General features: G+C 32.5%; 1 protein-coding gene across 1 annotated transcript; it reads left to right on the top strand.

The window, feature by feature from the left end:
• Positions 1–10,583: 10,583 nt before the first annotated feature.
• On the top strand, positions 10,584–26,713 carry LOC113395134 (outer dynein arm-docking complex subunit 4-like). Its single transcript, XM_026632692.2, has 12 exons — positions 10,584–10,694; positions 12,275–12,344; positions 13,422–13,515; positions 16,665–16,822; positions 18,752–18,901; positions 19,225–19,431; positions 19,837–20,139; positions 20,439–20,575; positions 21,043–21,188; positions 21,694–21,860; positions 25,373–25,524; positions 26,440–26,713. The coding sequence occupies exons 1-12, from the start codon at positions 10,627–10,629 to the stop codon at positions 26,585–26,587; spliced, it is 1,800 nt and encodes a 599-aa protein (XP_026488477.2). The 5' UTR covers positions 10,584–10,626; the 3' UTR covers positions 26,588–26,713.
• The last annotated feature ends 322 nt before the right edge of the window (positions 26,714–27,035 follow it).

Below are 27,035 nucleotides of genomic sequence, written 5' to 3'. Positions count from 1 at the left end.
CAGTATCCCAAAAATAAACTAATCTAATTGAAAACATGACGGACTTTCAAACAAACTTTTCACCCCTTATTTCACCCCCTTAGGGGTAGAATTTCGGAAATCCATTCCTTAGTGGGTGTTTAATCAATAAAACGATTATTAAATTTCATGGCCCTAACTTTAACAGTTTACGCTCAGCGATGTTGAATCAGTCAGTCAGGACATGTGACATTATAAGTATAAATAACTAAGCATGAACAACTGAAACTTTGCACAGAAATATAAATTAATAGACATGTTATATAATATTTATAACCACAGATAATATAAATACAAAGATATATGTCATGAAAAAAGAAATGAGGTGTGCGCCGTGCGGTGAGACGTTAAAACACACGAGGGAGGGATTAGCTTCAATATTAATATTTGTTAAACAGCAACCCGACCCGAATTAGGTAGAATAGAGCTATTACTCTTATTAAATTGTATATCTTTTTAATTGTTAATTTAAGCATATCTAAAAGTAGGTAATTTTACCTAATATTAATAATAATTCATATAAAAGCATCGTTAGAGTAATTTCCTTGTTAGTATTGTATCTGATCCGATTTTGAAAATGTAAATGAATGTAGTCACTTGGTGATAGAGCTTTGTACAGGTGGTAGAGCTTCTGAGTGGCGCTTGACTAATCATATATTCTGCCAAGAAAAAGCAATGCTTTGTATTGTTATGTTCCGTTTTGAACCATTGAGCAAGTGTAACTAGAGGCACGAGAGACATAACTTGGTTCCCAAGGGTGGTAGCGCATTGGAGATGTAAGGAATGATTAAAATTTCTTACGGTGCCAATAATTATGGACGGCGATGAGGACACATTTACCGGACTGCCTAACAATTTCATTAAAAAAAGATGTCTGTTTTTGTTATAAAAATTTTGTAAACGTGCTCATGTAAGAAATATCTACACAGGTAGCACACATTTTAATTTTATTGGCAAAGTGTGCCAATAAATGTATCACGTCAGTAAATATTCATAAAATTTCATTTTGACGTCATTTTGAACAATACATACGCGTAGAATATATTCATTATGTCAATATCTGATAGAATATTACATTGTATCATCTTGTCTGTTATATAAATTGACAGACTAACGACTGATGGTAACAAATGACATAACGCTGTTCGCTGTTGACCCTTTACCTTTACTTTGAAGCCTGTTTGTTTTATTCAACCGTATTGTGAATTCATGAATATGTGATGCACTCTGTATTTTACATTTGCTTGTGTTCGTACGTAACGTGCGATTTTGTATCAAAAACTTAATCATATACATAGTTATAGTGGTAGGGAGTCGCTCAATGGTATTTTCGAAAATGAAGGATCGGTCTTCCACTTTATTTTTTATCGGCGTACATTAGTTAGAATCATTCTCACAATGTGTATTAGTGTGCGTAATACGCCTAAGATTAAAGACAGCATAACTATATAAACTAGATTATTATCTTTGTCTAATAAACTTTATTAAAACGTCGATAATTTAAAATTAAGGGGCGCGCCTTCGTGAGTTAATAGAATTATCCCACACTCGGTTCGCCTAGTGATGTGCATGTCGTATGACCGATCTTGATCCCTTGGTCTATTTTAGTCCGGATTTATAATATAAGTTGTACGATTAATTGAAGAAAATTAAAATATCAATAATAAATTATATATGTATATTAAATTTTACAGCGGCATCCGAAAAGGAGCTTTAAACTCTGCCTTATATTTTATTTTAAATGTCCCCCCGGTAGTTTCAACGATTGTAAGTCGGTTTTGTTAATTCTTTTTTCATTCAATCGAATCGGATTCGGTTATTTCACGTGGGTGTTCGAATTTTAAATTAAAAAAGAAACATTCCTGAAAGTGGAATGATGTAGAAGGCTTTGTCACGTGTTGGCCATATATTAACCGATATCTCTTTTACTCATACATATATTAGAGTACATTAATTGTAATAAAGTTATTAGTTATGATATTTTGAAGGTCCTATATACACTGCTACTAAAAATTTGAAAATAGGTATAATACAAAAGTTTTGCAGTAAGCAGGTACTTCAAAAGTAACTGATAAACATTTCATTACCTTTGTATAATTTTATTCTAAAAATAACAAATTATATATTTAAAAAGAAAATTACAGTAGGCTTAAAAGGAAAGGTACAATAAAAGCTAAGTCGTAATATTAAACACTGATTCGATGTTTTTTTTTTTATTATATCGTGGTCACAACCGCCCATAGCTCTTCAAGAAATACATATAATTAACCATTCCTCAGAGCTAAGATGTTATGGCTCATGTGCATGCACATACACTGAATCACTAACTCTTGAACAATAACCGGAATACAACAATTCTAAGGATTTCTGTTTGGTGGTAGAATTTCTGAAGAGTGGGTGGTACCTACGCAAGTAGCCTTGCACAAAGCCCTAACCCCAAGTATAATCTTTATAGCTTGCAGCACGAACTTCATGACTTAAAAACACAATATTATCAAATAATAATATTAAATTACTACATCACAATTCAACAACAGTTATTACCATACCTAAAATTATACCATACCATACCGTACCGTGTTCATTATACAATGTCACGAAGATATTCACAGACAACGAAAAGAATTAAAATAGAAAACCTGAAGCGTTGTCCACGCTCCTAAATAAGTCACGTTTGGCATTAAGCCTCGATATCCATTTGTAGCCAAACGAAATTGGACTGACGAGCAATATATGACAAAGAAGACGTATAAACTGGATTAACTATAAATTGATTTACAAATATTAATAGGATTTATTAACGTAGGATTACTTAGTAATCTTTAACTGTTACTTATTAGTAATTTTACGCAGTGCAGACTCGTCTGAGATAGAATACCTTTTTTTTTTTTGTTTTACGAGGAGGAAATGCATTTACGCATGCCGCCCGGTCGGGGGACCGGGACGGGTATGTGGGACTCAACCGGGATCTAATGCCCCGTGCCAGGGCACGCTGATGCTAATGCCCTGTCCTACCCACTAAAACCATCCTCGGATTTCCACCATGCTGCCGAGTGGTGAGGCCACGGTACCGCCATGGGCATGCAACCGCGACCCCACCAGCGGCAGCCGCCGTAAGGTGGCTGAATATTCATGGAAAGCGCGCCTAGTGCGCGCCTTCCCCCTCATCCTTTACGTGGGAATGTGGCGAACTCCCCCGAGTCCGCCACTGGAGGCTGGGCGTCAATGAAGCTGACGCCCTGCGGCGGATAAGATAGTAGGCTCCGCCGCTGACCGCCGGTGTAAAACACCTGGGAGGCTCGAGTAGCGAGCCCTCCCACTCCCTCCTAGCCAACGAGGCCACTCACATGGTCTGCCCTGATGCCGATCAGGGACGTACCAGGAGCAGCCCCGCGGCATCCCTCCCGCCAGTCTTAGCCGTGACCGACGAGCAAGCTCAAGCCGCCCCGTTGCCCAGGGTACACCACAAGGAGGTGACTGACATGTACCCCTGGGATAGAATACCTGGAATTTTGGTTTAGGTACTGTTAAAGAGTAGCTGGAGACTTAAATAACGCTTATTTGGAACTAGTACTTTTAAATAATTAAATTAGAAATATGTTATGTCCCACAGCTAAAACTAACATCGATCTGCTTTTAGTACATTACTAAAACGCGTGTTATAACGTTATGTTAAGCCACAGTGTAACCACGTAAACATGTATATACAAATCATCAGTTCATACTATATTTGATGTTAGAACAGTACCCACCCATCAATCAGTGCTCTGTATTATTCAGATTTAAAAAAGTGAGTTAGCTGGTTTTATTACAGGAATAAGGAGTTGTGAAAACTTAGATCCTTTGGTTAGCAAAGCATTAATATTTTAATGATTGATAAATGAAGCTCCTCGAGTTCCAGTATTTAATAGCGAATCTCTCCATAAGACTATTTGATGGTTTAGTGGGCCTTCAGAAAAAAAAAGTCCGTACCTCTAGGAGATGTAAGCAAAACAGATTAATAACTGGTATTAGCAAAATTAACTTTTTATTTTTATAGTATTAGTAGGGGGACGAGCAAATGGGCCATCCGATGATAAGTGGTCACCACCGCTCACAGACATTGATATTGTAAGAAATATTAACCATTCCTTTTATAGGCAATCCGTAATCAACCTTGGACTCTAAGATGTTATGTTATTGTACAGTTATGTAGGTACACTGGCTCATTCATTATTCAAACCGGAATATAACAATACTAAGAATTGCTGTTTGGCGGTAGAATATCTAATGAGTGGGTGGTACCTCTCCAGACGAACTTGCAATTTAAAATAAATATATTCTCATAAATATTCGAAATAATTATAACTTACCCTGTTTTCCAACTAAGCTTGCAGTTTACCTTAAAGCCTAATAAAAAATATAAGTAACTATCAATCTAAATATCAGTTACAATGATAACTATGAATCAATTGTGGAAATGTAACAAATATCAATTAATATTACGGATCCGATGCGGTCATCGGGATTCGAAGCAAAATCTGCCAAGATCGGTTATTATCAAAGACTGGAGCAACAATAATATTGTAAACGCTTTCTAAGCGCTCTTATTCATAAAATTTAATAATGAAGGTTGTTTTTTTTCTAAAGGAGCAATTTTAATCTTTATACTAAAAGGGCTTAATAATTTTCCTAAAATACGTAATTATAATGCTGAAGGCGAACTTGATATTAAGGAAGTATAGCTCTATTTACATGCGTTTGTTTAGTCTGTTGTTTTGTATATTTACATTTTTAAAGGCTTTGTGTACTTGAGACCAGATTTATGGCAACCGTAAAGAACAATGAACAATTTTGTAGGGGAATAAAAGAGGTCTTACTTTCAAAAAAATAACGAATGTATGGTAGCGCATTGTCTATTTTCTTTTCCGTCAAAACATTATACAATATTTCTGATAACAAAAAAATAATTATAACCAAATAAAATACAAGCCCCCGAATATCCCTGTTGCAGATGTCCATGGATCGTATCAGTCACTTTCCATTGAGTCATCCCCTGCTCGTTTGCTACCTATATAAAAAAAAATGAACTACTTTTTGGGCAAAAAATATGGCAACAATTAATTTTAAAGGGGTTGTATTATGTATAACGTCAGTAATATATATAGTGATGTAATATAACGAATGTTTATGCACAGTTAGGCAACCTCTTGTTGCAGAGGATATGAAAAATCACACACATCACATGACAACGCTGTCTTTGTTGACATTTGACATTTCGCATAGGTTTTCGCAAGACCTTTTTCTTGCATTCGAAATCAGTTAAACCCTTTTTAATCATATTAATATCGGTTTATATATTTTTTATAACGCCTAAGCAAAAAAAAAACGTATTTTAACGAATTACATAATATTATCGTATGACATGTAACTCTAGTGTTTATAGAAACAACAAAAGGATGAAAATGACAGTACAAATTATTAATACTTTAAAAGCCGCACGAATTTACAATATGAGTACATAGTTTTGGTAATTACTAACTTTAATGAAATGTCACCACATAGTTACTGTGAATTTGATATAATTTATCAAATAATATTACGTAAAATACATATCACGAATGTACATATATGAAATAATAAATTGATGTTACGAAATACTTAGAGAATTGTTTATGGATTGTGAACATCTTAATTTAATTTGATTAACTTAATAAAAGTAAAGACGTTGTGTTACTTTAATAAGAATATAATTTAAATCTATAAAAATAAAATAAGAGAATCTCTAAAAAATATTTTTAAGGTTTTTTTTTTTTAATTATCTGTCATTGCTCCTGTAAATATTGTTAGGCACGGGACACAGTTAGTTTTATATAAAAAAAAAACGTCGCCGCCGTTTTTGCATCTTTCTTTAATCTGATTTATGTAAGTGTTTATCGGTGTACAATGAAGAGTATTTTGATTTGATTTGACTTTGTTTTTAATATATCGAAATGTTAATTATGAATTAAACAATTTTGAAACTTACAAATCTAAATTTACGCATATTATTCATGTTTACTACAATAACATGTCTCCTTTAAATAATAATAATAATAAAAGGAATTAAAACATTTTAATAAAATTATTTTTCTGTAGTTCTCAGTTGATAATTCAATTTACTCACATTTTAATTTAACATGGCTGTAACTTAATAAAAAAAATATATTGAGTTATGAAGTTGACATTCTGTATATTTTATAATAAATAAAATAAATACCAATTATGCACCTGAAAACTCTCTTTGCCAAGATTTCAATCAAGCTGGCCATCACCTTTTTCTCGTTGGTCCAGTGCTATAGTAGCTAGGTATAACAAAGGCCGCAGATCTCGAGGTATTGGATTCAACCACCAGGTCGGGTCGATAGGGAGTTATTAAGTTTTTCAATCAAAAGTTGTCAGTAGCAGCCCTGAGTATGAAAGTTGAATACACTCCCGTACCTCACATAGCACGTAAAGCCACGTTGGTTCTGCGCCTGAGTCCTTTCCAGTCGTGTCGGATTTGCCGTCCAATAATTATGAGAGTGATTGAATAATTAGTGAACGTTTGTTTCCGCTCATAATTGTGAACTATTTATAATATGTCCGGCATAGTTGTTTGGTCTCCCTTGAGATTTTCCGCGGTTGAAATCGGGACACCATCATCACTATTTGTGACACAAAAATAACTAATTCCATATTATATTATCTGAATGCTTACATTCTATCTCCAGATACACTCATCCGGGTAAATGACCTACTGCTGGTCAAAGATATACTTTTCTTTTGAAGATAGGGTTTACAGCTTTTGCACGGCGCGGCTTCAAATCATATTGGTACACACTTGTACGGCATAAAAAATCGACACATACATAAGCCAAAATTAATTACATGAGAACTTCAGGTTAAAGAAATTATTTTTTATTACTCATAAAGAACCCTACAGTTTACATGTACTATAGGCAATACATATGACTGATATACCAAGTTGGTTTCAATGGTAGAATTTGTGGCAGTACATGCCCACAATGACTTAGTAGTACTAGTCGTATGAAGCAATAAACGCTATGTTTGTGCACATCACGTAAGAGACAATCATGGTTATATAACCGAAATATTTGTTATTCTGTCGTTGACGCTAGAATTCCATATTCCATACTTGGTTGCTCGTATCATCTGGAACAAATATATATACAATAGGATATTCCTATATCTGTTTGAAATTATTTGTCGTAGAAACCGATCGTCGTGAAAGATGACACCTTTTATTTTCATTCGGTCAACCAAGATCTGCGGTACGTTTTATCCTTTGAATGGGGTCAAAGTTAATCTGCTGATCAACATTGATATCGTTCAATGCTTAGATTATTTATGTATCGAGATAGAGTGTCGCACTACGAAATACCTAAAACAAACGAAACAACTTTATTATTTAAGTGTACGTAACAGCTACGCTTGACCAACGTGTGCCAATTGACCAACAATTGGTAACAAATTTTTCTACGTATCTTTGACAGCCTATTTAGACATAAATAATCAAAGGTTGAACCGATAGCCGGGACAATCGCCGACGAAACGAAAAGTAATATTACTTTTTGCGGTTTACGATTTATAATTAGGAATTTAATTAACCTATTTAAAATACTTTACTCCGTTTTTTTAGGTGCTAGTATAAATATTTATCTATGAATGATACATTAAATATTATATCGGCCCCAATTAAAGTTTAGACGATAACCATTTCATAATAAATTCCCTGTCCAAGATAATAAATACAAATTCGCAAGAATTTAAAACTTTCACATACTTTTTAAAGTTTTATTAGTTATCTACTCCTTTTGCTACTTTTGTTTTGGAAGGAAATTCTTTTACAAATTATTAACGCTCCAGTGTGTATAATGAATATATAAATTTATGAGTTCTTTGTGGTAGGGTTTTGTGCAAGCAAGTCGGGGTAGGTGGGTCATCCAGCATCTTCACAGGCATAAGCTACATACTTTAGTATTATTTTTGATGTAAGAAAGGGTTAAATTGTCATACTGTGGAAATGCCTATGAGACGAGGTGTCCACGTACCATCCAAAACGACTCATATCCAATCAACATTACATTTATCGTACATAAAATAATATAAACATCCTAAGACAGTTCACGCTAAGACTGTAAGCCTTCGAAACTTTCCATTGACGCAAGAAAAGAGATCAACTATATAGTCGTTTAAGTACAAGGTTAAAAGTTTTCTTACTACAACGTACATAACAATCTCTTTGTATACAATTTCTTTCATCATTTAGTTTTCCCCGTGAGTCGTATATTCGTTTTGTTTCTTTCTAGTTGTTTTTCTTGTTATAACAAAAATGTAAGTTCATTTTTGTCGCAATTATTTTTAGCTTGTGCATTGTTGCTATTTTTATTTAGATTTTTCTTTTATAATATTTCCACAATATTTTCTCCGTTCAACTCAAAGTTAACTGCAACAGAATAACTTTTAGTATTGAAAGATTTTTTTCACTTTTCACACCAGTATGTATCTTCCTTGACAGCATCATTAGTGGTTACAGGTCATCAGGATTGAATTCGAGCACAAATAAAGGATCAACTATTTCGTACAATTTAATTAAAGTTTCACAAGGTTTAAACAATTCACGATTATTACTACACAGTAACTAATATATAACATTAATTAAACAGCTACATTTGAGTAACGACTCTCGACTCCGAATTAACTCCACTCCAAACATTATTATTTAATATTAACTTTTCCAATGATTCACCTCGATCCAGCTGTCATTCGTATTAGGTATTACTCCAATTCCCGCCAAAACGAGCGCCATCTTAAGATGGCGCCTCGACACAGCACGATGCCGATCCTCTACTCTGATTGGTCGTGAAGTGTGATGTAATATTATAATAGTATTTTTAAATGAATTAGTAAGATTAATAATAAATGAATATACAAATACAATCTAGAACAAGAAAGAATTTAAAATGTAAACAATAAACTCTATTCCGATACATTCCCCGATATATACAATTTAATATATTTTATTTTAGTTTTATCCAAATGTATTTCTAAATCTTCACTAATTTTTTTTAGATTAAATTTTAAATTTGTTTATCTCTAAGATGAACCTCCATTACGTAACGTTTTTGGCGCTTTTTATGATGCTTAGAAGTCACGCTGTAAACGTAAGACCATAACGTGACTTAGTATTTTATATTTAAAGAGGACGTAAAGGTTTACTACAGGTTTACACACATAGAGGTTATACTAGTTATTTATACAAGGACAAAGGGCTCACGTAGTAAATTGAGCCAAGACTACATCATGAATTGAAGGGTCGACGTTGAAACTACAGACCCTGCAATATAATTCATGAATACTAGGGATTGTGTGAATTTAGAACTGAAATGCGCATTACAGAGCGAAACTCATAAGATTAAATATTTTGAGGATCCATGTCAATAAACCTATATGCATAATGGTGCTACGTATACAGGTTTATTGTTAATTCGACGTATTCCCGTTAGGAGGTGAGAGGGGTGACTATTTGCGATAATTTTAACCCCCATATGTATGACGCAAAAGTGAACCATTTTTGAGTTATCACGTTTTTTAGATTTTTTCAAAATAAATCAAAATTGCAACTTCAAAAATAATTATCGGTCCAAATTTAAAAACTTTTTTTTAAATAAATTTTTGAAGTTGCAATTTTGACTTATTTTGAAAAAAATATAAATCTAACGGGAATACGTCGAATTACCAATAACCCTGTATATATACGTGTATACGTATGTGTATACGTGGTACGTACAAAGTACGTACGTACGTTAAAAGTTAGGTTATATTAAAATCAAAATATTATAACTATTTTCAAAATGAAATAAACTCAAGAACTTTAAACTAGTATGAAAGAAATACCAAGAATGGTTTATTGATAGATTTCGATCAAATTGTTGATTGTAAACAGCGACTAGTTACTGCGTCGGAGATATTATTATAAGTATTTGTGATCGTGCTGAAGTGGGCAATTTAATCTATCCCCCTACTGATGAGATGAAAACTTAGCACTTAAGAAATAGTCTTATTTTCTAAACCGATTAGGCAGTTGTTAGTAGGAATACGACCATAGTGGTACATTTTATTTTGTCTTGTATCAACAACAGAAATGCCGCCGAAAGAAATACAATGAATATAAAGAATTTTGCTCGATCTTGCTGTACTAAAAGATGTGCAAGTTTTATCTCCAATTAACTTAGTCATTACGTGTTTTTGCTCCTATAAATGTGTATATATATTTTTTTTAATGATTATTTTAAAATTTACGCCTATTTAAGATTTTTCTATATACAATAAAATTTAATATTATAATTACAATATTTTTTGTAAGTGTTCAAGAAAATGCTCGTATTTATAAACGTTATTGTACGGATAAGATATAATGCGTTATAAATAGGCCATCGCAGCCGACTAGATTTGTTACAAAATTTTGTTAAAAAATATGTATCTTTAACTGATTTCGTCACACTTACGCGAATAAAAATCAACTAAACTATTTTTCTCTAATATCTTAATCTATCTATTTTTTAATTAAGTAATTACGAAATAAATATGAGAAAAAAGTTAGAACTCGAAGAAAGGCCAATATGCAATGCAGTGACCGTGTATCGCGAGAGAGGGTAAGTGGTTATGAAAAACAAACATTTAACGAGAATATACATTTATGCTAGAGTCTATGAAGAAATATAAATGAAAAAACATATTTGCAGCTAAGCTTTAATACAATTAACATTTTTCATTTCTACAAAAGTGTATTACTAAAGATAATTTAGTACACAGACATTTTTTTTTAAATAACCCTTTGGTTTGCACTCGTATATTTTTACAGAAGATTGCCGGTTCAAACTCGGTATAGCGCCAATGATTTTTCATTAGCTTAATTTGTGGTTCTAATTCATCTCCTATACGGCGAGATGAATTGTGATTCAACTGTATTTAATAAACATACCTAGGTTATTTAATTGCCGGAAAAGAGTAACTATTCTTCGGTTCTTTCTTTTCGATTATTCTCGGTAGCATCTACATTCTAAACTGGGCGTAACATAAATGTTATGTAATCCTATAATATGATAATTGTATAGCTACTAAATTTGGTGTTTCCTGGTTGGTAAATTCTATTAATTGATTGATTTTCTCACCATTATCTCACCTGACTGCAACTACTACTTTTTTCAGTACGTGTTCTCGAGAACCGAGTACGCAATTACTATTTAAAAGCCATCTAAATTCAACCAACCAGGTACCGTATATGTTTTAAGCAGAAATTCAAAGTAAATGAGAACTACTACTGCAAAATTCTTTCCTGTTAAGGAAAATATGGAAATAAAACCACTACTACACTGCTCCCCCGCGCAGTACCGAATATGCACGGCTCAATTTTTTTTACTATAAATTTATTATTTCTCACGATGTTTACAGTCTTGTACAGGAATACAAATTTAAATTAAATGAATATACAATTATTGCGAGAGTATAGCAGATTCAGTGGTTAGAACACGTGAATCATAACCTAAGATTGCAAGCTCAAATGCGGGCAAGCGCCGCTGATTTTTAACTAATCGTGTTTATAAATCATTTCATGCTTGGCTATGGAGGGTATGGTATCGAATAATAATACATACATATAAGTATCGAGCGTGGTGGAAACTACACCTCAAGAGGACAGGTATACGTCCAGCTGTGGAACAATTACAGGCTTACCTTATAGTCTGAGGCGGCAGGCCAACAGAGATCAGGCGCAAAAACAGCGTCAATTTTTGAGCCACTTGGGAGTGGAAGAAAATAAACTAACTTCAATTTGCCTGATTCGGGAATCGAATCCAGCACCTTACGATATTTACCGTTCTAAGCTAGCTACTAGATTAATGAAGGAATAACAATTTTTCACTTCTTACATCTGATGTCACTAAATAAATTGTATTTCATTGAAATTGAGAACAGAATATATAAACAATTAAAAACAATTGAAATGAAAACCACACCTTACTCTCGTTTTAATACCAAAATTCGTGTAAATATCTTATATTTATTAAATATCACGCATAATATGTTAAATTTTCAATTTAATTAAAATAGAACAAGATTACCGTTTTGTATAACGAATCATCTAATTACTTAAAGCCGTATTATTACATTTTGAAATGTAATTAAATTATAAAACGATTGCCATGTACATTGAAGATAACATTTCCATCGGCAGAAATTACTTGCAGCGCTTGGAGCAATTCGAGAAAGCAATTCTCGCTTACAACGAAGCTCTACGGTGGAATGTGAGCGATAAATATTTTGCGAGTATAAATTATGTCTAATACTTACGAAAGAAAATACAAGTTTACATCGTGGATTATGTAATCATATACTTACAAATAACAGAGTATTATTAATTTATATAATGGCATATATTAATGTTTTTAATGTAAAAGACATTGCTACTGTTGTAAATATTAACAATTCCTTACATCACACGTATATTGTACCAACCTTAGGATCCAAGATGATCCCTTTAACCTCATTACACTGCCAACAATGATGAATGGGCGGTACCTTCACCTTAGGCTTGCACTAAGCCCTAAAACCAAGCTTATAGTTTAACAGTTTTAGCCTACTTCATAAGGATGGTATCAAATCAATACATTATGTACATTATTAACTACTGAGCCCTTACCAATTTTTCTCGGTAGATTCTTAATTACGAACCGTTGGTAGCTTTCCATTTAATACAACTCTGTAAAATGACAATTCAAAATTGCTCTTAAAGGCCTATTTGAATAAAGTATATTTTGTTTTAATTTTTTTGCGTATGATATTATATTATTATAATATTTATTTTCTTGTGTATTATCTAAGTGTCAATCGATTCCATTTCGATCGGTTGTATCATTAAAAATAATACACTTTCTAAGAGTTCAATACGGACTTATGTCCGTAGGAAACTGACAAGTGAATTTGTCAATTCTACTTTTATTCGTCGATAGCTCTTCACCTATACAGAAAGGATTTTAATTATCCTCATTTTATTGAATAGAGTATTCTACATATTTGTATACTGTATATTCTTCGCAGACTGTATATTCTTTTGTAAATTTTAATAGATATATACTTTGAAAGTGGTCTCATGTTAGCCTACCGCATAGAGTATAAAACTTTGTTTCTCTTAAAAGCACTGTCTCGTTTGAGCAGCACGTTTTGAAGGACTAGAAAATTAATTTAATAAATAAAACCTCTCTGTTTATATTAAGTCTCCGACTACTAGATAATAACCCTTCTATATAATTTAAAATTTTATGTGAAGTTGAAATTTACTCGACTTCAATATTACATTGTCATGTCTTGCTTAACATTTGTAGAACTCAGATATTGGTTCTCTGCTTGGAAGAAGTTTGGCTCGCGCCAAGGCGACGCATTATGCCGGTGCTTTAGAAGATGCTGCACGCGCTGCTCGTAAGCTATTTATCATATAATTTTATGATAGATGAAAATAGTTAAGTGACTATATGTACATGTATGAATGTATCGTAAGTTGTGGTCGAGTTTTACTTTAAAATACATATTCATGTCCCTTGGTCATTAAAGTATATTTTTGTTTGATCAAGTGCTACACGATATGACAAATCAATGCCGCACGATGCTAGACGATATGAGATGTTTTAAAATAAATAATTAATGTTTAAATATCGTCAAAACATTTTAGCTACAAGGGACATAACATCGTAACTTTCTATGAAAATAAATTTTTTTTTTTTTTATTCAAAAATACAGTCAAAATTAAAATGATTTTTAAGAGCACTTTTATAGTAGGGGAGGCGAGGATGCTAAATTTGCAGTTGCTCGAGCGTCATGGAAACTTATTGAATTCGAAAGTTAATGTTTTAATAAGAAAAAAGTTAATTACAAGTTTTTATTTTTGTGGGGAGGAGAGCGGGTAATCATTGTTAAAAATGTAAAAAAAAATCACTTGTATAAAAAAGTCCTCGAGCGTGTCAGCCATTAATCGTATAAACGCGCTTTATATTTCTGACAACCACTATATATTAATCTGACTGAAGTTGAGGAGGCTGCCTTTAACAAGCGGTTGAAAATTAAAAAAAAAAGTGTCTCGAGCGTGTCAGAAATTCATAGTATATGTATATTGAACCCTCAAAAGTGTCGTATTAAAATTTCTGACGATTTGGATGCGGCCCATAGGAATAATTAATTTTTTTTTCTGTAAAAAAGAAACGTAATCCTGGGATACTCCGGCGCGTCACATTTTTATGCAGGGGGTTCATATTGATATGATAGTCTTCCTGAATAATAATCTGACAATTACATGAAGGATTATTCTTATTTTGACCGATTTAAAGGAACTCTAGAAACAAGGTATAAGTATTCATATATAATTTACTAGCTGTTATCCGCGGCTTTGCCCGCATAGAATATGAATACATTTACAAATTAACTTTAAATATTACGTTAATGTAATACCTCTTTGTATACCACATTGGTGTGTATTTCAGCCCTTAGGGTAGAATATTCAGAAACACTTAAATAAGTATCTATTCATTTTTAATCAGTATCCCAAAAATAAAGTTTTATGTTTCTAACTTAAAAAAATTACAGACTTCCATACAAACGCACAACCCCTATTTCACCCCTTTAGGAGTAGAATTTCCAAAATTCGATCCTCAGTTGGTGTCATGATATGTTAGTTAATAAGTGTACAGCCTAAAATGTAAGTTTTATGCTTCTCGTTCTAAAAATGCCAATACTTTCAACAACTTACAACCTTTCATCCCCCTTTTCAACTCTTTACATCACTTTTTTCCAAATAAAAAGTAGCCTTTGTCCTTTCTCAGGCTCTAGACTATTTGTGTATCAAATTTCATTTAAATCGGTCCAGTAGTTTTGGCGTGAAAGCGAGACAGACAGACAGACAGACAGAGTTACTTTCGCATTTATAATATTATAATAATATATAATATAGTATGGATTAATAAAAAAATCAAATAGAGACCCGTATAGAATATACGAATGCAAATGTTAATTCTCATCTTCACTGGCTGATTCATCTTCGAAGGTTGAGATTCTTCAATTTCCTGGACATCCTCATCATCTCGGGGTTCTGTAACCAAGAATGGTTATGATCATTATGTTATATTTATTTTATGATAGTATAATATATGAAATAAAACGTACCTAAATCAGAAGTATCTCCTAAAATGTCAGGTGTTATGACAATATCTTCATAAGCTTCAGGTAGTTGTTTTCCAAGGAACCAAGTTGGCTCCAATTTTCCATTTGTTGTTCGATTTTCTTACTTTAGTAGGCTTCACTTTTCGATACTCCAAAACATGAATACACTTTTTTAACGTTTCGGGAGATTTTTTTTTGATTTTTTCACTAGTTTCTTTTTTACAAAAAGCACACGTTATACTTACGTCGATCATGATTATAATGGATGTAACACTAATCACTTTAAATAGACAAAACACCACAACACAAAAACGCCCCATGGAAACCGTCAGATTATTAAATCTCTATGTTTCCTACGGTGTTTACTTCGATTTAAAAAAAATTAGAAGCGCGCTCGAGTATTTCGAGATGAGATTTTTTTTTGCAACTTCAGAGCTCGCTAATTTCTTAACGCCACGCCCAAATCGTCAGATTATTGAAATATACACTTTTCTAAATGTAATTAATCTGTCAATAATTAATCTGACGCGCTCGCGTTTTTCAGAGGATCGATTTTTTATTACTAATCTGACGGGCTCTACTCAACACACGCCCCCATACTAAGGGTTGATACTTTATAAAAGTATATTAAAGAGTACAAGGATTCTTCCTATATGTTTATCTGACACACTCGAGCAACTGCAAAAATCCCCTCTTCGCCTCCCCTACTATAGTATAAATTATCAAAACTAACATCAACGTGATGTGGGAGGATTTGAAATTAGAAGATTATATAAATCTGTAGTGGCGCAAAACACATAGAGCCATCGATAATCGCGCTGTTATATTTCCTTGTCATTCGTGTGCGTCCTTATAAAAGTTGCGCGCACACAGGCAAATAGCTTAAGATTTTAGTATTTACAAATTCAACAGTCTTAGTACTGTGAACAAAGATATCTTATTTTCTTATCTTTATAAAAGAGTATAGTAAGATAATCACTTGGTGGTAGCTTTGTGCAAGCCTGGTTTCTCATCAGATGGTGTACCACCAAATAGCAGTACACATTATTGTTGTTTGCCGGTTTGAAGGGTGAATGAGCCAGTGTTACTACAAGTACAAGGGACATAACATCTTAGAGCCCAGGGTTGGTGGCGCGTTGGTATATCTAAGGAATGGTTAATATTTTCTTACAGTACCATTGTGTATGAGCGATGGTGATCAGGTGATCCATTAGCCGTTCCACCTCCCTACAAAAAATAAAGACACTTGTATACATTTACTTGCTCATAATTTTCTTATGATAACCATTTTCAAATAATTACAAACAATGTAAGCATTGTACACGGATAGCAGGTACTTTATGAGTACGTATTAAAATAAAGTGTGCATATATTTTAAAATTTTGAATAAACTTGGTATTAACGTTTCGTTAATATAGAACTCGAGCCGGAAAATCTGACAGCTCTGCAAATAAAAGCAAAAACGGAATATGAAAAATGTGAATTCGAGAGGGCCTTAGTGCTCGCTTATCGAGGCCAGAGGTTGAGATTATTGCCACCGAACTTCGCAGATTGTGTCCGATGCGCTGAGGAAACGGTAAATGTTTAATTTTAAATTTATTACATACATATAACACTAGTATATAATAACAACGCACACATGTAAGATATTGTTTGGAAAAAGAGTAGGGCGCGTCATAGTGGCTTGTATTATCAATATGAACTATTATTTTTATGTAATTATAAAATCAGCGTTCGAAGGACATTTAAAATAAAATGTTATGATTTACGCTCTTTTTTTTCAAAGTGACTTTATATATTTTTATATTTCATACTTATCTGTAATGTATATGTGACTGCGCGTTATGTATTTGTATATCAATTTGAAAATAGTCTTTACTTTCGTTATCTGTAGTGCTTTTTATTACATAAAACCCTAAACGATAAGACTGCCTTTTTGTACAACTATGTATATTAAGATGAGAACTTTTTTGTTTTTTGGGTGATAATAATTACTTAACAAATTTTCATACAATATAATATATCTATATAACTCAAAATCAAAATAATCTTTATATAAGTAGGCTCATAAAAGCACTTTTGATTCGTCAAAAGGCCAAGTTGACAAAACTGTCTACTAAACAAAATTAAATGTGTATAGCAGTAACCTATCCGACGTTAGTCATGGTCAATCAACTGTTTCTCTTTACGAACTATTTTTAGTCTTCACAAAAGATCACAATCAGGTATGTGCGTTGTGCGCCTTTTTACTGGGAACCCAATTAGTATTCCAGGTAAGAGTACGTAAAAAGACTACAAAATCTTGTTCAAACGTTTGCTCATCTTTGTGCGACCCAGGCTGCCTCACCGGACAATGTTGTCACGGACCAGGGGACGCAAACTGTTCTTTATTGCAACCGGTAACGAAAATACCTTTTGTCTAAGCTCGACACGTCGCTGACAACTTTAACTGTTACAACTAATATTGGAAATTCTTTATAGATTGCTCCTTTTAAGAAACTCCAAAGGGGAGTAATTTTCATTTTGCTTTGTAAAAAACATGATATATCGTCAATAAAATCATATGGTATGTTAAGTTACGTTAAAAGTCGATATTAAATTATAAAATAATCCATGAAATACCTTTAATATATACTGGATATAAAATATTAATTTTATTAATAGTAAGCTTGTAAACCGTCTCTCAAACACTCGAAATTGGAACACAACGATACGAATTTTATGTTTGGCACTAAACGTGTTGTTTAATCTGTAGCGTTACAGTTGTGCTTGTGGATCCCGAGAAAGTGGGAATCAATGTAATTCAAATGACTTCATTTGAATTACATTGATTCCCACTTTCTCGGTAATAGTTACCGGAAAAATATATGTATAATTATGTAACCCTATATTATAAACAGTATTTCTCTTCTCCTCTTCTCCTCCTGTTTCAAATAACGAAAATATGTTTATTATTATTCTACATGAAAACATGAAATCAATACTTGTTTTTATGAAATTAAGAAAAAAAATCCCGCTGAGTGTCTTTCGCCGGTTCTTCTCAGGTGTTAATTTCCGAACAGATGGTAGACACTACACTACACTGTTACACTTGCTTATTGATAGTCAAATGACTATCAATAAGCAAGTGTAACACTTCCATATTGAATAAAGATTTTTGACTGACTATACAGAAATATCAAAACAACTAGAATTAATAGAAATAAATATGCAAAGTACTCTCAGATTTTTTTATTATTAGCTTTTTTTTCTTAAATTACCTTTGATTACAAAGTTTGCCTTATTTTCCAGAATATGTTTTTTAATATTTTTTAAAAATTTCAATTCAATCTCTCTGTTACATAATAAATCAGTGCGGGACGAGAGGTTGTGCTGAACGGACCTGTGACATCGGGAGTGTGAGGGTTACGTGCGGTATATTTATTGGTAACACCCAATCGAACACGGTCATCGATATACCTCAGAAATCCCTATTACATCTGTTTTATATTACTCATTTCTTAAGGTTCGAGAATGTGTTGGCGAAACAGCTGAGAAAACATTGTCTTCTAGAATCAATCAATTACAAATAATAGATATGGTTGACGATACTATGGCCAATATCACAAATATACCCAAACGCAAATCTAGAATGCTGCCACAAACAACCCGACAAGTAAATATTACATAAATTAATTCATATTTTTTTATAATCTTTGTCTCGAGCACAAAGTAAGAAACACTATTCTATAGTCAATAGCCTTAAAACATATATAAACCTAGCCTCCGCCAACGTCTTCACCGGCAGTTGAGGCACACTCCGCCCTCCTCGAAATATTTGCGTGTCGTGTAACACCCAAACAAACATGCTAGCATATTTACGATATTAGTTTCCAAACTATCCATATAAAGGTATTTCGAATGCTAACGTAGAAAGACAAACAGTAAACACTAAAATAAATTAATATGAAAACGGTTTCCTAAGTCTTCACGTTTTAGATTCAAGAAATATCTCGTGTGGAAAAACAGAAGGCTGAACATATATCCCGAGTAATGGCTTCGAAGTATTTGGAGCAAATGGCTCATGACAAATATTTTCTCACAACACTTTGTAAAGATGAAAGACTTTACTCTGCAAATAAACTGGGATCGCAGAAACTACAACTATTAGCTAATAAAGCGTTAGCAGATGTTGAAAAGAGACAAGTATATATATTTTATTCATACTTGATATTTAAGTTACGAAACTCAAAGTGGAATATTGTTTACAATAAAATACTAATTAGGTATTGGAATTCATAAAATCGTCAGAATATTAGCTCAGTCTGTATAGAATGTTATGAAATATCTACTAAATATGTCCAAGAATTTTCTGTAATCGATATATTAATAAAGCAATATTTTGTAGTATTAAAAATATGAAAAATTAAAACTTATTTCATTCAAAAAAACTAAATGCTATAAAAGTGCACAAAATAAATTGGTCGATTATCCCAAAAATATGGGCTAAAATCAATCACACACAATTTTTTGCAACATAATAATATTTTAATAATCAAATTAGCATCAAATCAAATGGTTATAAAACGTTTTAATTTTTTTTTATGGCAGGCTGTCCTTCGGGAACGTAGACCTTTATATGCTGCACGAGCCATAGAAGCAGCAGCTAGAGCCAGACTTTCCAGAGCTCGAAAACAAAGAATAGGACACGCCCAGCGTCAGCACGCAACAGACGCTCGTCGTCTAGTTAGTGCTGCTCGGGATATTTATGAAAAACATGACACTGCGAAATGTCTCGAAGCAGCTGAGTTTGGAATGGAACAAATCTCCAGAATCCCATCAAATATGCTACCAGGCAAAGATGTTTTTTTGCAGCAACTACATGAAATCGTTGCAGAGGCTTTTTTAGACCAGGTAGTCTTCTATTATAAGATTCGTAAAAATATAATTTGGTATTTAAATACCAAATAAAAAAATATTCTTCTGTTCAAAATCTTTTTTTTTTCAAAACATCGCTCCCAATATTAATATCCAAAATGTAAAGTTCATTCTTAGAATTTTTAGAATAGGCTCTACCAAGTAGCTATCGCCATTTTACTAGATTAAACTAAAAGTAAAACTCACTATCAAAATCATCACTATTTCTATCATTCGTTTCATTAAGTCTTCAGTCTGTAAATTTATTACGTTTTAAATTTCCATTTCATTCGCAGAAGCGTGTTAGAGATGAAATGAGCGAAGCAGATCGTGAGAAAAGAGCCTTTATACTATTGGGAATACCAATATCGCGTGAACCGAGCCGTGATTCAATTTTGCGTACGCGACCTCCGGCGCCCCCTCGTGACGCCAAGTTAGGAACTTTACGTGAACATAATATTTTACAGCTGAAATTTTGGTGTTGAATATTATTATTTTTAATTTTATTTCATTCAACAATATTTGTGAGTAATATGCAATCGGATGTCATTAAATGGGAAAATGGTCACCACATTGATATTGATACCACTGTAACAACCGTCACACTACCTCATCTGAAATTCAAACCATGACGCTGCAAAATAAAGTATTGCTCTATGGCGGTAGACTATAATATAATGTATGTTACATATGTACATATCTGTTTAAGATTAATCGACATTCGCCAGACATGAAAGTTGACACATTACTATTTGAATTTATTCATGGAGAATGTTCGTCGATGGTTATCAACCGATCGCCATCACAGTTACTGCCGGGTTTTACATTTTTTTATTTTTAAATGTTATAAAGTTTACGAATTTAACATTATGTGTTTTGCTTAAGGATAAACATTTTCAGACGTCGTCTTCGCCGATTGGAACGAGCCCTAAGTGTGAGCGTCCGTGCCTCGGAACGTTGTTACGCGCTACATGAACTTGGACGCCTTCTTGCTGACACGAAACAAGCCCACAGAGCAAGATTCTACGCTTTGAAATGTCAATCTGGTAATAAAACATGTTTCAACTACTACAGTAACTACAGTTGTGTTTTCGCACAAGATATATTATGACGGAGTATTTTCAAACATACGTTAAAAAATGTTTAAACATCCAAATTGAGGAACTTCTACTTTTTTGCAGTCAGTTACACAGAAAATCGTCCCACTGCTTTCATTCTGACTATTTAACGTATTTTCACACGGCTTTTACCAATGGACGGATTGATTTACTTTAAATATGACTATGCTTGTTGAAGATGTCGCAAAAAATCTTACTTTACTAGCGAATGCCGCTTTTAATTTTTTGTTTTATACCTATTTTTATATGTACTCTAACAGTTACTGATTTTTTAATTAATAATTTATTTTTTTCATACCATAAAAAGGTTTTTTCAGCTTAAGTAATATTAAAACTTAAATTAAAGTAAAAATAAAAACCGTAAGTATTTTATAGATGATAAAAAAAGAAGTTTATATATCAAGAGCTAAACACTGATATTTTAAATGTGCAGAAGCGAGATCCGCTGGTCAACGAGTGTGGTTACTGAACGCGACATTCCTTTTGGCTCGATGTCACATACTACAGAACAACCGTCCTGAAACCAGAGCGGCACTCATTGAAGGAGCTGGATTTGCTCGCTCTTTTGGTTACAAAGATGTTGCAGCTTTCTTTGATACGGTATTAAGAAACAGTTTGTACAAATCTGTTCAATATATACTTACCTATGTCATTATAATAGCCTTGGAAATTATTAATTATTGTGCATACTCGTGTGTCAGACGCACAATCAAAAGTGTGTTCGTGTGAGTATGTGTATCAAACACGCGCACATACGCACATAACTACATTCTGTATGTGTGCGTATTTGTATTTCTCATAAACTATTTAATGACGAACAAGACGATTTTCACGAGGTCTGTAAATTACTTTTGAAAAGAATAGACTAATACTCTCCGACTTTATAATAACCAACAACAAATAACAATAACATTAATCAATTTAAATAAATAACGATTATTAACAAAAACCAAATAAAACGACAAATTTTCTATGACTCAGAAAGCCCTGTGATAGATAACTGCACCATATTTTTTGTATTTATTGCACTGAGAGCTATTGTTGCATTTTATAAAAAAGGAATAAGTAGAAATGTATAAATTTACTTTAACTCTAGTTCAATAAAATATGTTCTATTTGTATGCATTCCGTATTCAATATCGCATTCAATTCGTTCGGATGAACTATTGTTATTTTATTCACAAGTATTACTAGTCTAGCAGGAAGTAATAACAGCATCAAGTACAAACACAACTCTTCATAAATCTACAGCAAATGTGCATTTTATTTCTCACTATCTACTTTTTCAAACAATAATGTGATAAGTTACGTACTGTTTCGTATTTGTTGAATTATTTCAAGTATTATATACTAGTTACTTTATTGATGATCGTGTAGGTTGAAGAACTAATCGCCTCCAGGCAATAAAGAATATAATATTAATTCCGGTAAAAAGATAATCTCGCTGAGTTTTGTAGTAATTTCTTTCGACCGAAATGCCTAAAGTCGCAGAAGTAATGGCTTCACTTAATTAATTCACGAAGACTGTTACTTCCAAAATCTGGGATGCTAGTGATTTTTTTTTTTTGTAAATGCGCAATAATATTATAGCTCGTTTTGGGGCTTAACCCAATAGATCTACGTTCTATAGCGTTATAAGCTAGTCACTAGACAAACGAAATATTAGAATGGGCAATTTACACAAACCATAAATCCTAACTATTCCAAGATATTATATGTATATATAGATTACTGTCTGTATAGCTCTAAGAGAGTTATAGATGAGAGTATATGAATATATTTTTTAAGATATAGGCAAGCGGACGGGCAGGTGGTCACCACCACCCAAAAAAAATGGCACCGTAAGAAATATTAAGCATTCCTTACATCGCCAATGCACCACCAAACTCTGGAACTAAGATGTTATATCCCTTGTAGCTGTAGTTACACTGACTAACTCAGGCTTCAAACCGGTACACAACAATACTAAGTACTGTTATTCGGCGGTACAAATATTATATCTGATGAGTGGGTGGTAGCTATCGTTGCTTTCACAAATCCACCACTAAGTGAATATCTTACTATACGCTTCCATAGACATACAAAAATAAAATATATTTCTCCGTAGTACTAAGACTGTTGTATTTGTAAATACTTAAAACCTTAAGCCGTTGCATGTGTTCCCGCAACTTTTATAAGGACAGACACGAATGACAGGGATATACAAGAGCGCGATTATCGATCGCTCTATTTTGTTTTGCGTCTCTACAGATTTATGTATATAATCTTCTAATTTGATATTCAAAAAAGGATATGCGAGGCCACAGATGTAAGTTTTAATAATCATACGAAGAGTGCTCTTAAAAATCAACTTAGTTTTGACTGCATTTTTGAATAAAAAGAGTAAAAATGTAAAATAACATACTGTATACGCGTACAATAATTATGGAAGTTTTAATGGCATACGCGCCGCTGGGTTAGTATTAAAACGTCCCATACTTTACTAATGGTCGGTATATATACATATTATAATATAATATTTACATACGTGTGTCTGAAAATATGGGAAGCTTGTTACCTTTTTACTGTGGGTATGAATTTGAAGAAAACGGTTTTGTTATATAACTATTTAATTGTAGAAACCAAAATTTATAAATCTTACAATAAGTTTAGTTACACTTTTGTACTATTTTATATAATTATTTTTGTATAATTAAAAAAAATATGCCAGTTAGACTCAGCGAGGGTCACTTGGGATAAGGAATGTTTGAAAATACAATGCATTATAACTTATCTTATTAAATAATAAAATTTAGGCGCCACTGACATACATGTGGATATTGTATATATCTAAGGGAACAGGCATGCCATCCTTGGAGTTGCACCAGCAGCTATCTGGGCACACTCAACCAGGAAACTGCAGCCGTCCAGACTTAATATTTCAAATCCATGTGGTGGGTAAATCAAAGCACCGATAAAATAAATGTAATTTATTGATATAATAAATATAATTTATTTTATTATTTAAATTCAAAGAAAATGCCAAAATGATGTATTGGGCTAGCAATACCGATATATGGGAAGTGGGAAATGGGTTAACGGTTTAGGTTAACGGCACGGATTTTAGCGAATTTACACTTTTGTGACGTTTTATACAATTTAAAAAAAAAAAAGTTAAAATTATAAAAATAATTTTTAATGTAACAAGCAAATACCCATTAACCCTTTTAAATATGCATGTTGAATTCAGGCAAACATTTAATAAAAAAAAATAAGACACGAACACATTCATTCATTAAACGAACTTTAGAAGCATAATTTTTATTTAAAATCATAGGGCTTAAAAACTTTCAGTAAAAGTCGTGATGGTTTGGTAGGAACTTAAACACGTGAGTCTCGATTTAAAATTAATTATTAATTAATTAATTAAACTTAACTTATGTTTATAATGTCGTGATCTCCGGTGACAGAAAACATCGTGAGGATTCCGCATGTCACTCTCTGTGAAACTCTGCCTCAAGTTTAGCAGATTTTTTGTGATTAGCGCGGTGTAGCTCCAACTCTTCTTCTCAAGAGTCGATGAAATAGCAAAACATTAGTAGGACATTCACGGTTACTTTACTTTTACTCTTACAAGCATTTCTTCTTTAAATATACATACATATTTACTATATAGATCTTTCATAAAAGCTTGAAATAATTTAATTCAATGTGTACCCACTGTATTGTTATAGGTATAAGGCAATTGTTTGTGTGTGTGTGTGTCTTATTCTTTCAAATGTTAGGTTACTAACGACAGAAGGAGATAATAAATGTCTTTTCAACCGCTACACATATTTCATTAGTGAGCCTGTGAACGTTTAACTTGAAACATAGATTAATAGTGTAAAATGTGATAATATATATAAAAACCTGTCTTATTGCCTCCGTCGGTGACAGGGCTGGTTTATTTCGTCGCTTTTGTCCAGAAATTCAACGAGGAAATGTTCCTTGCATCCTTGTCACCATTCAACACAGTCATTTATAGAGTCGTTACTTTTTAATTGTAAATATTTATTAAAGTTATCAATGTAGAAAAAAATTAAATAAAACCTCTTTTATTCTATCTAAAATGATTTTATTATATCATATAGTGCGTTGACGTATCATTAGAAGGGGAGATCGGCTCTTCGGACTCGATATTGGAAAAACGAGAGAAAGCAATGGTCAGTCTGATGCAAGATGACGATATGCGCATGGCGGCTGAGCATTTGTTTCGACGAATGTCCGTCATACCCGCTTCCAGGTAAACATTACAATGTCTATTCTTTATTTGTGAATCATATGACTCATAAACCACCGATTGACCCTTGATGAATATTGATGCCTAAAACCTTCCAAATATTATACAAGAGTTTTATCGTAATCGTATGAACAGCATTGGAACGCATAAGGAACAAACTCAGAATTTGTATACATATTATATAAAGATACGATTAAACTTAGCAGAAATAATCTTTCCCTTCGCCTACCGAGTGTCAGTACCTACATCAATAGCATCTTTATGTTAAACTTTCACTGAATATTGCAAAACGAAATTATAAGTTATATTCTTGAAATAAACTAAATATAAAAAAAAGAACATAGTATGTACTATACAGAAGTTAATAGATATTTTTTTATATAATTATACTAATATTCAAACGTTACGTAAATTAATTTTTAAAGTGAACACTTACAAAATATAATTAAACACACTTGTATCCAAAATTTCTAAGATGTTCGAAAAAATTAATCTCACGTCAAATATTTTTTGCATAATATGTTATAATATTGTCAAAACAGCGCCCGGGCAAATAATAATTCTATAATCCTACAAGGATTTCGTCCGTCAGATGTCGAAATAAATACAATACTTAAGCATACTTACATACAGTTATATAATTATTATTATATTCATAAAGTATCATTATATAGAAAATAATACCTTTCCATTATATTTATACAATTTAAAAATAATGTTAAACATTTTTATCTAACTATATAATTTTAATTACGTATCTTTTTATATAACACATTTTATAGATAGGTAAATAATAATCACGAATCTATACAAATATTCTTATAAAATAAACACGCAAATCTTATTACAATTTCATAACATAATACGAATTAAAAAGTAAGACTCACACGTCATCTCAGCATTATCTTATAATTGCAGGCGTTTCTCCGTGATGCCGGGCGCTAGAGCGGAGAGCGCGCCGTCCGCCGCCGGCCGTCGCGTATCGATCATGCCGAGAACTCAGCAGCCTGTGCGAATTGCACACAAAGCACGACACCCGCTGGGATTTCAGGATTTTGACATATGAGTCCATAACACAAGCAATATACTAGACATTTTATACGACAAAAATTAACACATTTCATAAATAATCAATTTTATTTCGAAATATTTTCTTATAAATTACATTATAATTGTTTAGCGAAAAAATACACTTCATAAAATTACAGTTACTCTTATATTATTATAGTTTAATTTTATTTCACATAGAGATAACAATAATAGTAGAATAAATTATTAAATGTATGTAATTTTTAAACAATAACGATGAATATATTTCGACCCACCTCGAAATTATTTTTCTAGACATAGACATTTGATAACAACGGGAATAATGGTCCGAACGATATAAGCGCTTTAATAATAATTATATTTCTTAATAAAGATTTTCTTTAGTAGTGTAAAATTTACTTATTGAATGTTTTTAATAAACCTACTTATATTGAACTTAAATAAAGTCAGTTGAAATTGTAAAA

This window comes from Vanessa tameamea, chromosome 9 (genome assembly GCF_037043105.1).
Source record: "Vanessa tameamea isolate UH-Manoa-2023 chromosome 9, ilVanTame1 primary haplotype, whole genome shotgun sequence".
NCBI classification, from domain to species: domain Eukaryota; kingdom Metazoa; phylum Arthropoda; class Insecta; order Lepidoptera; family Nymphalidae; genus Vanessa; species Vanessa tameamea.
This window is presented reverse-complemented; position numbering and strand designations above follow the sequence as displayed.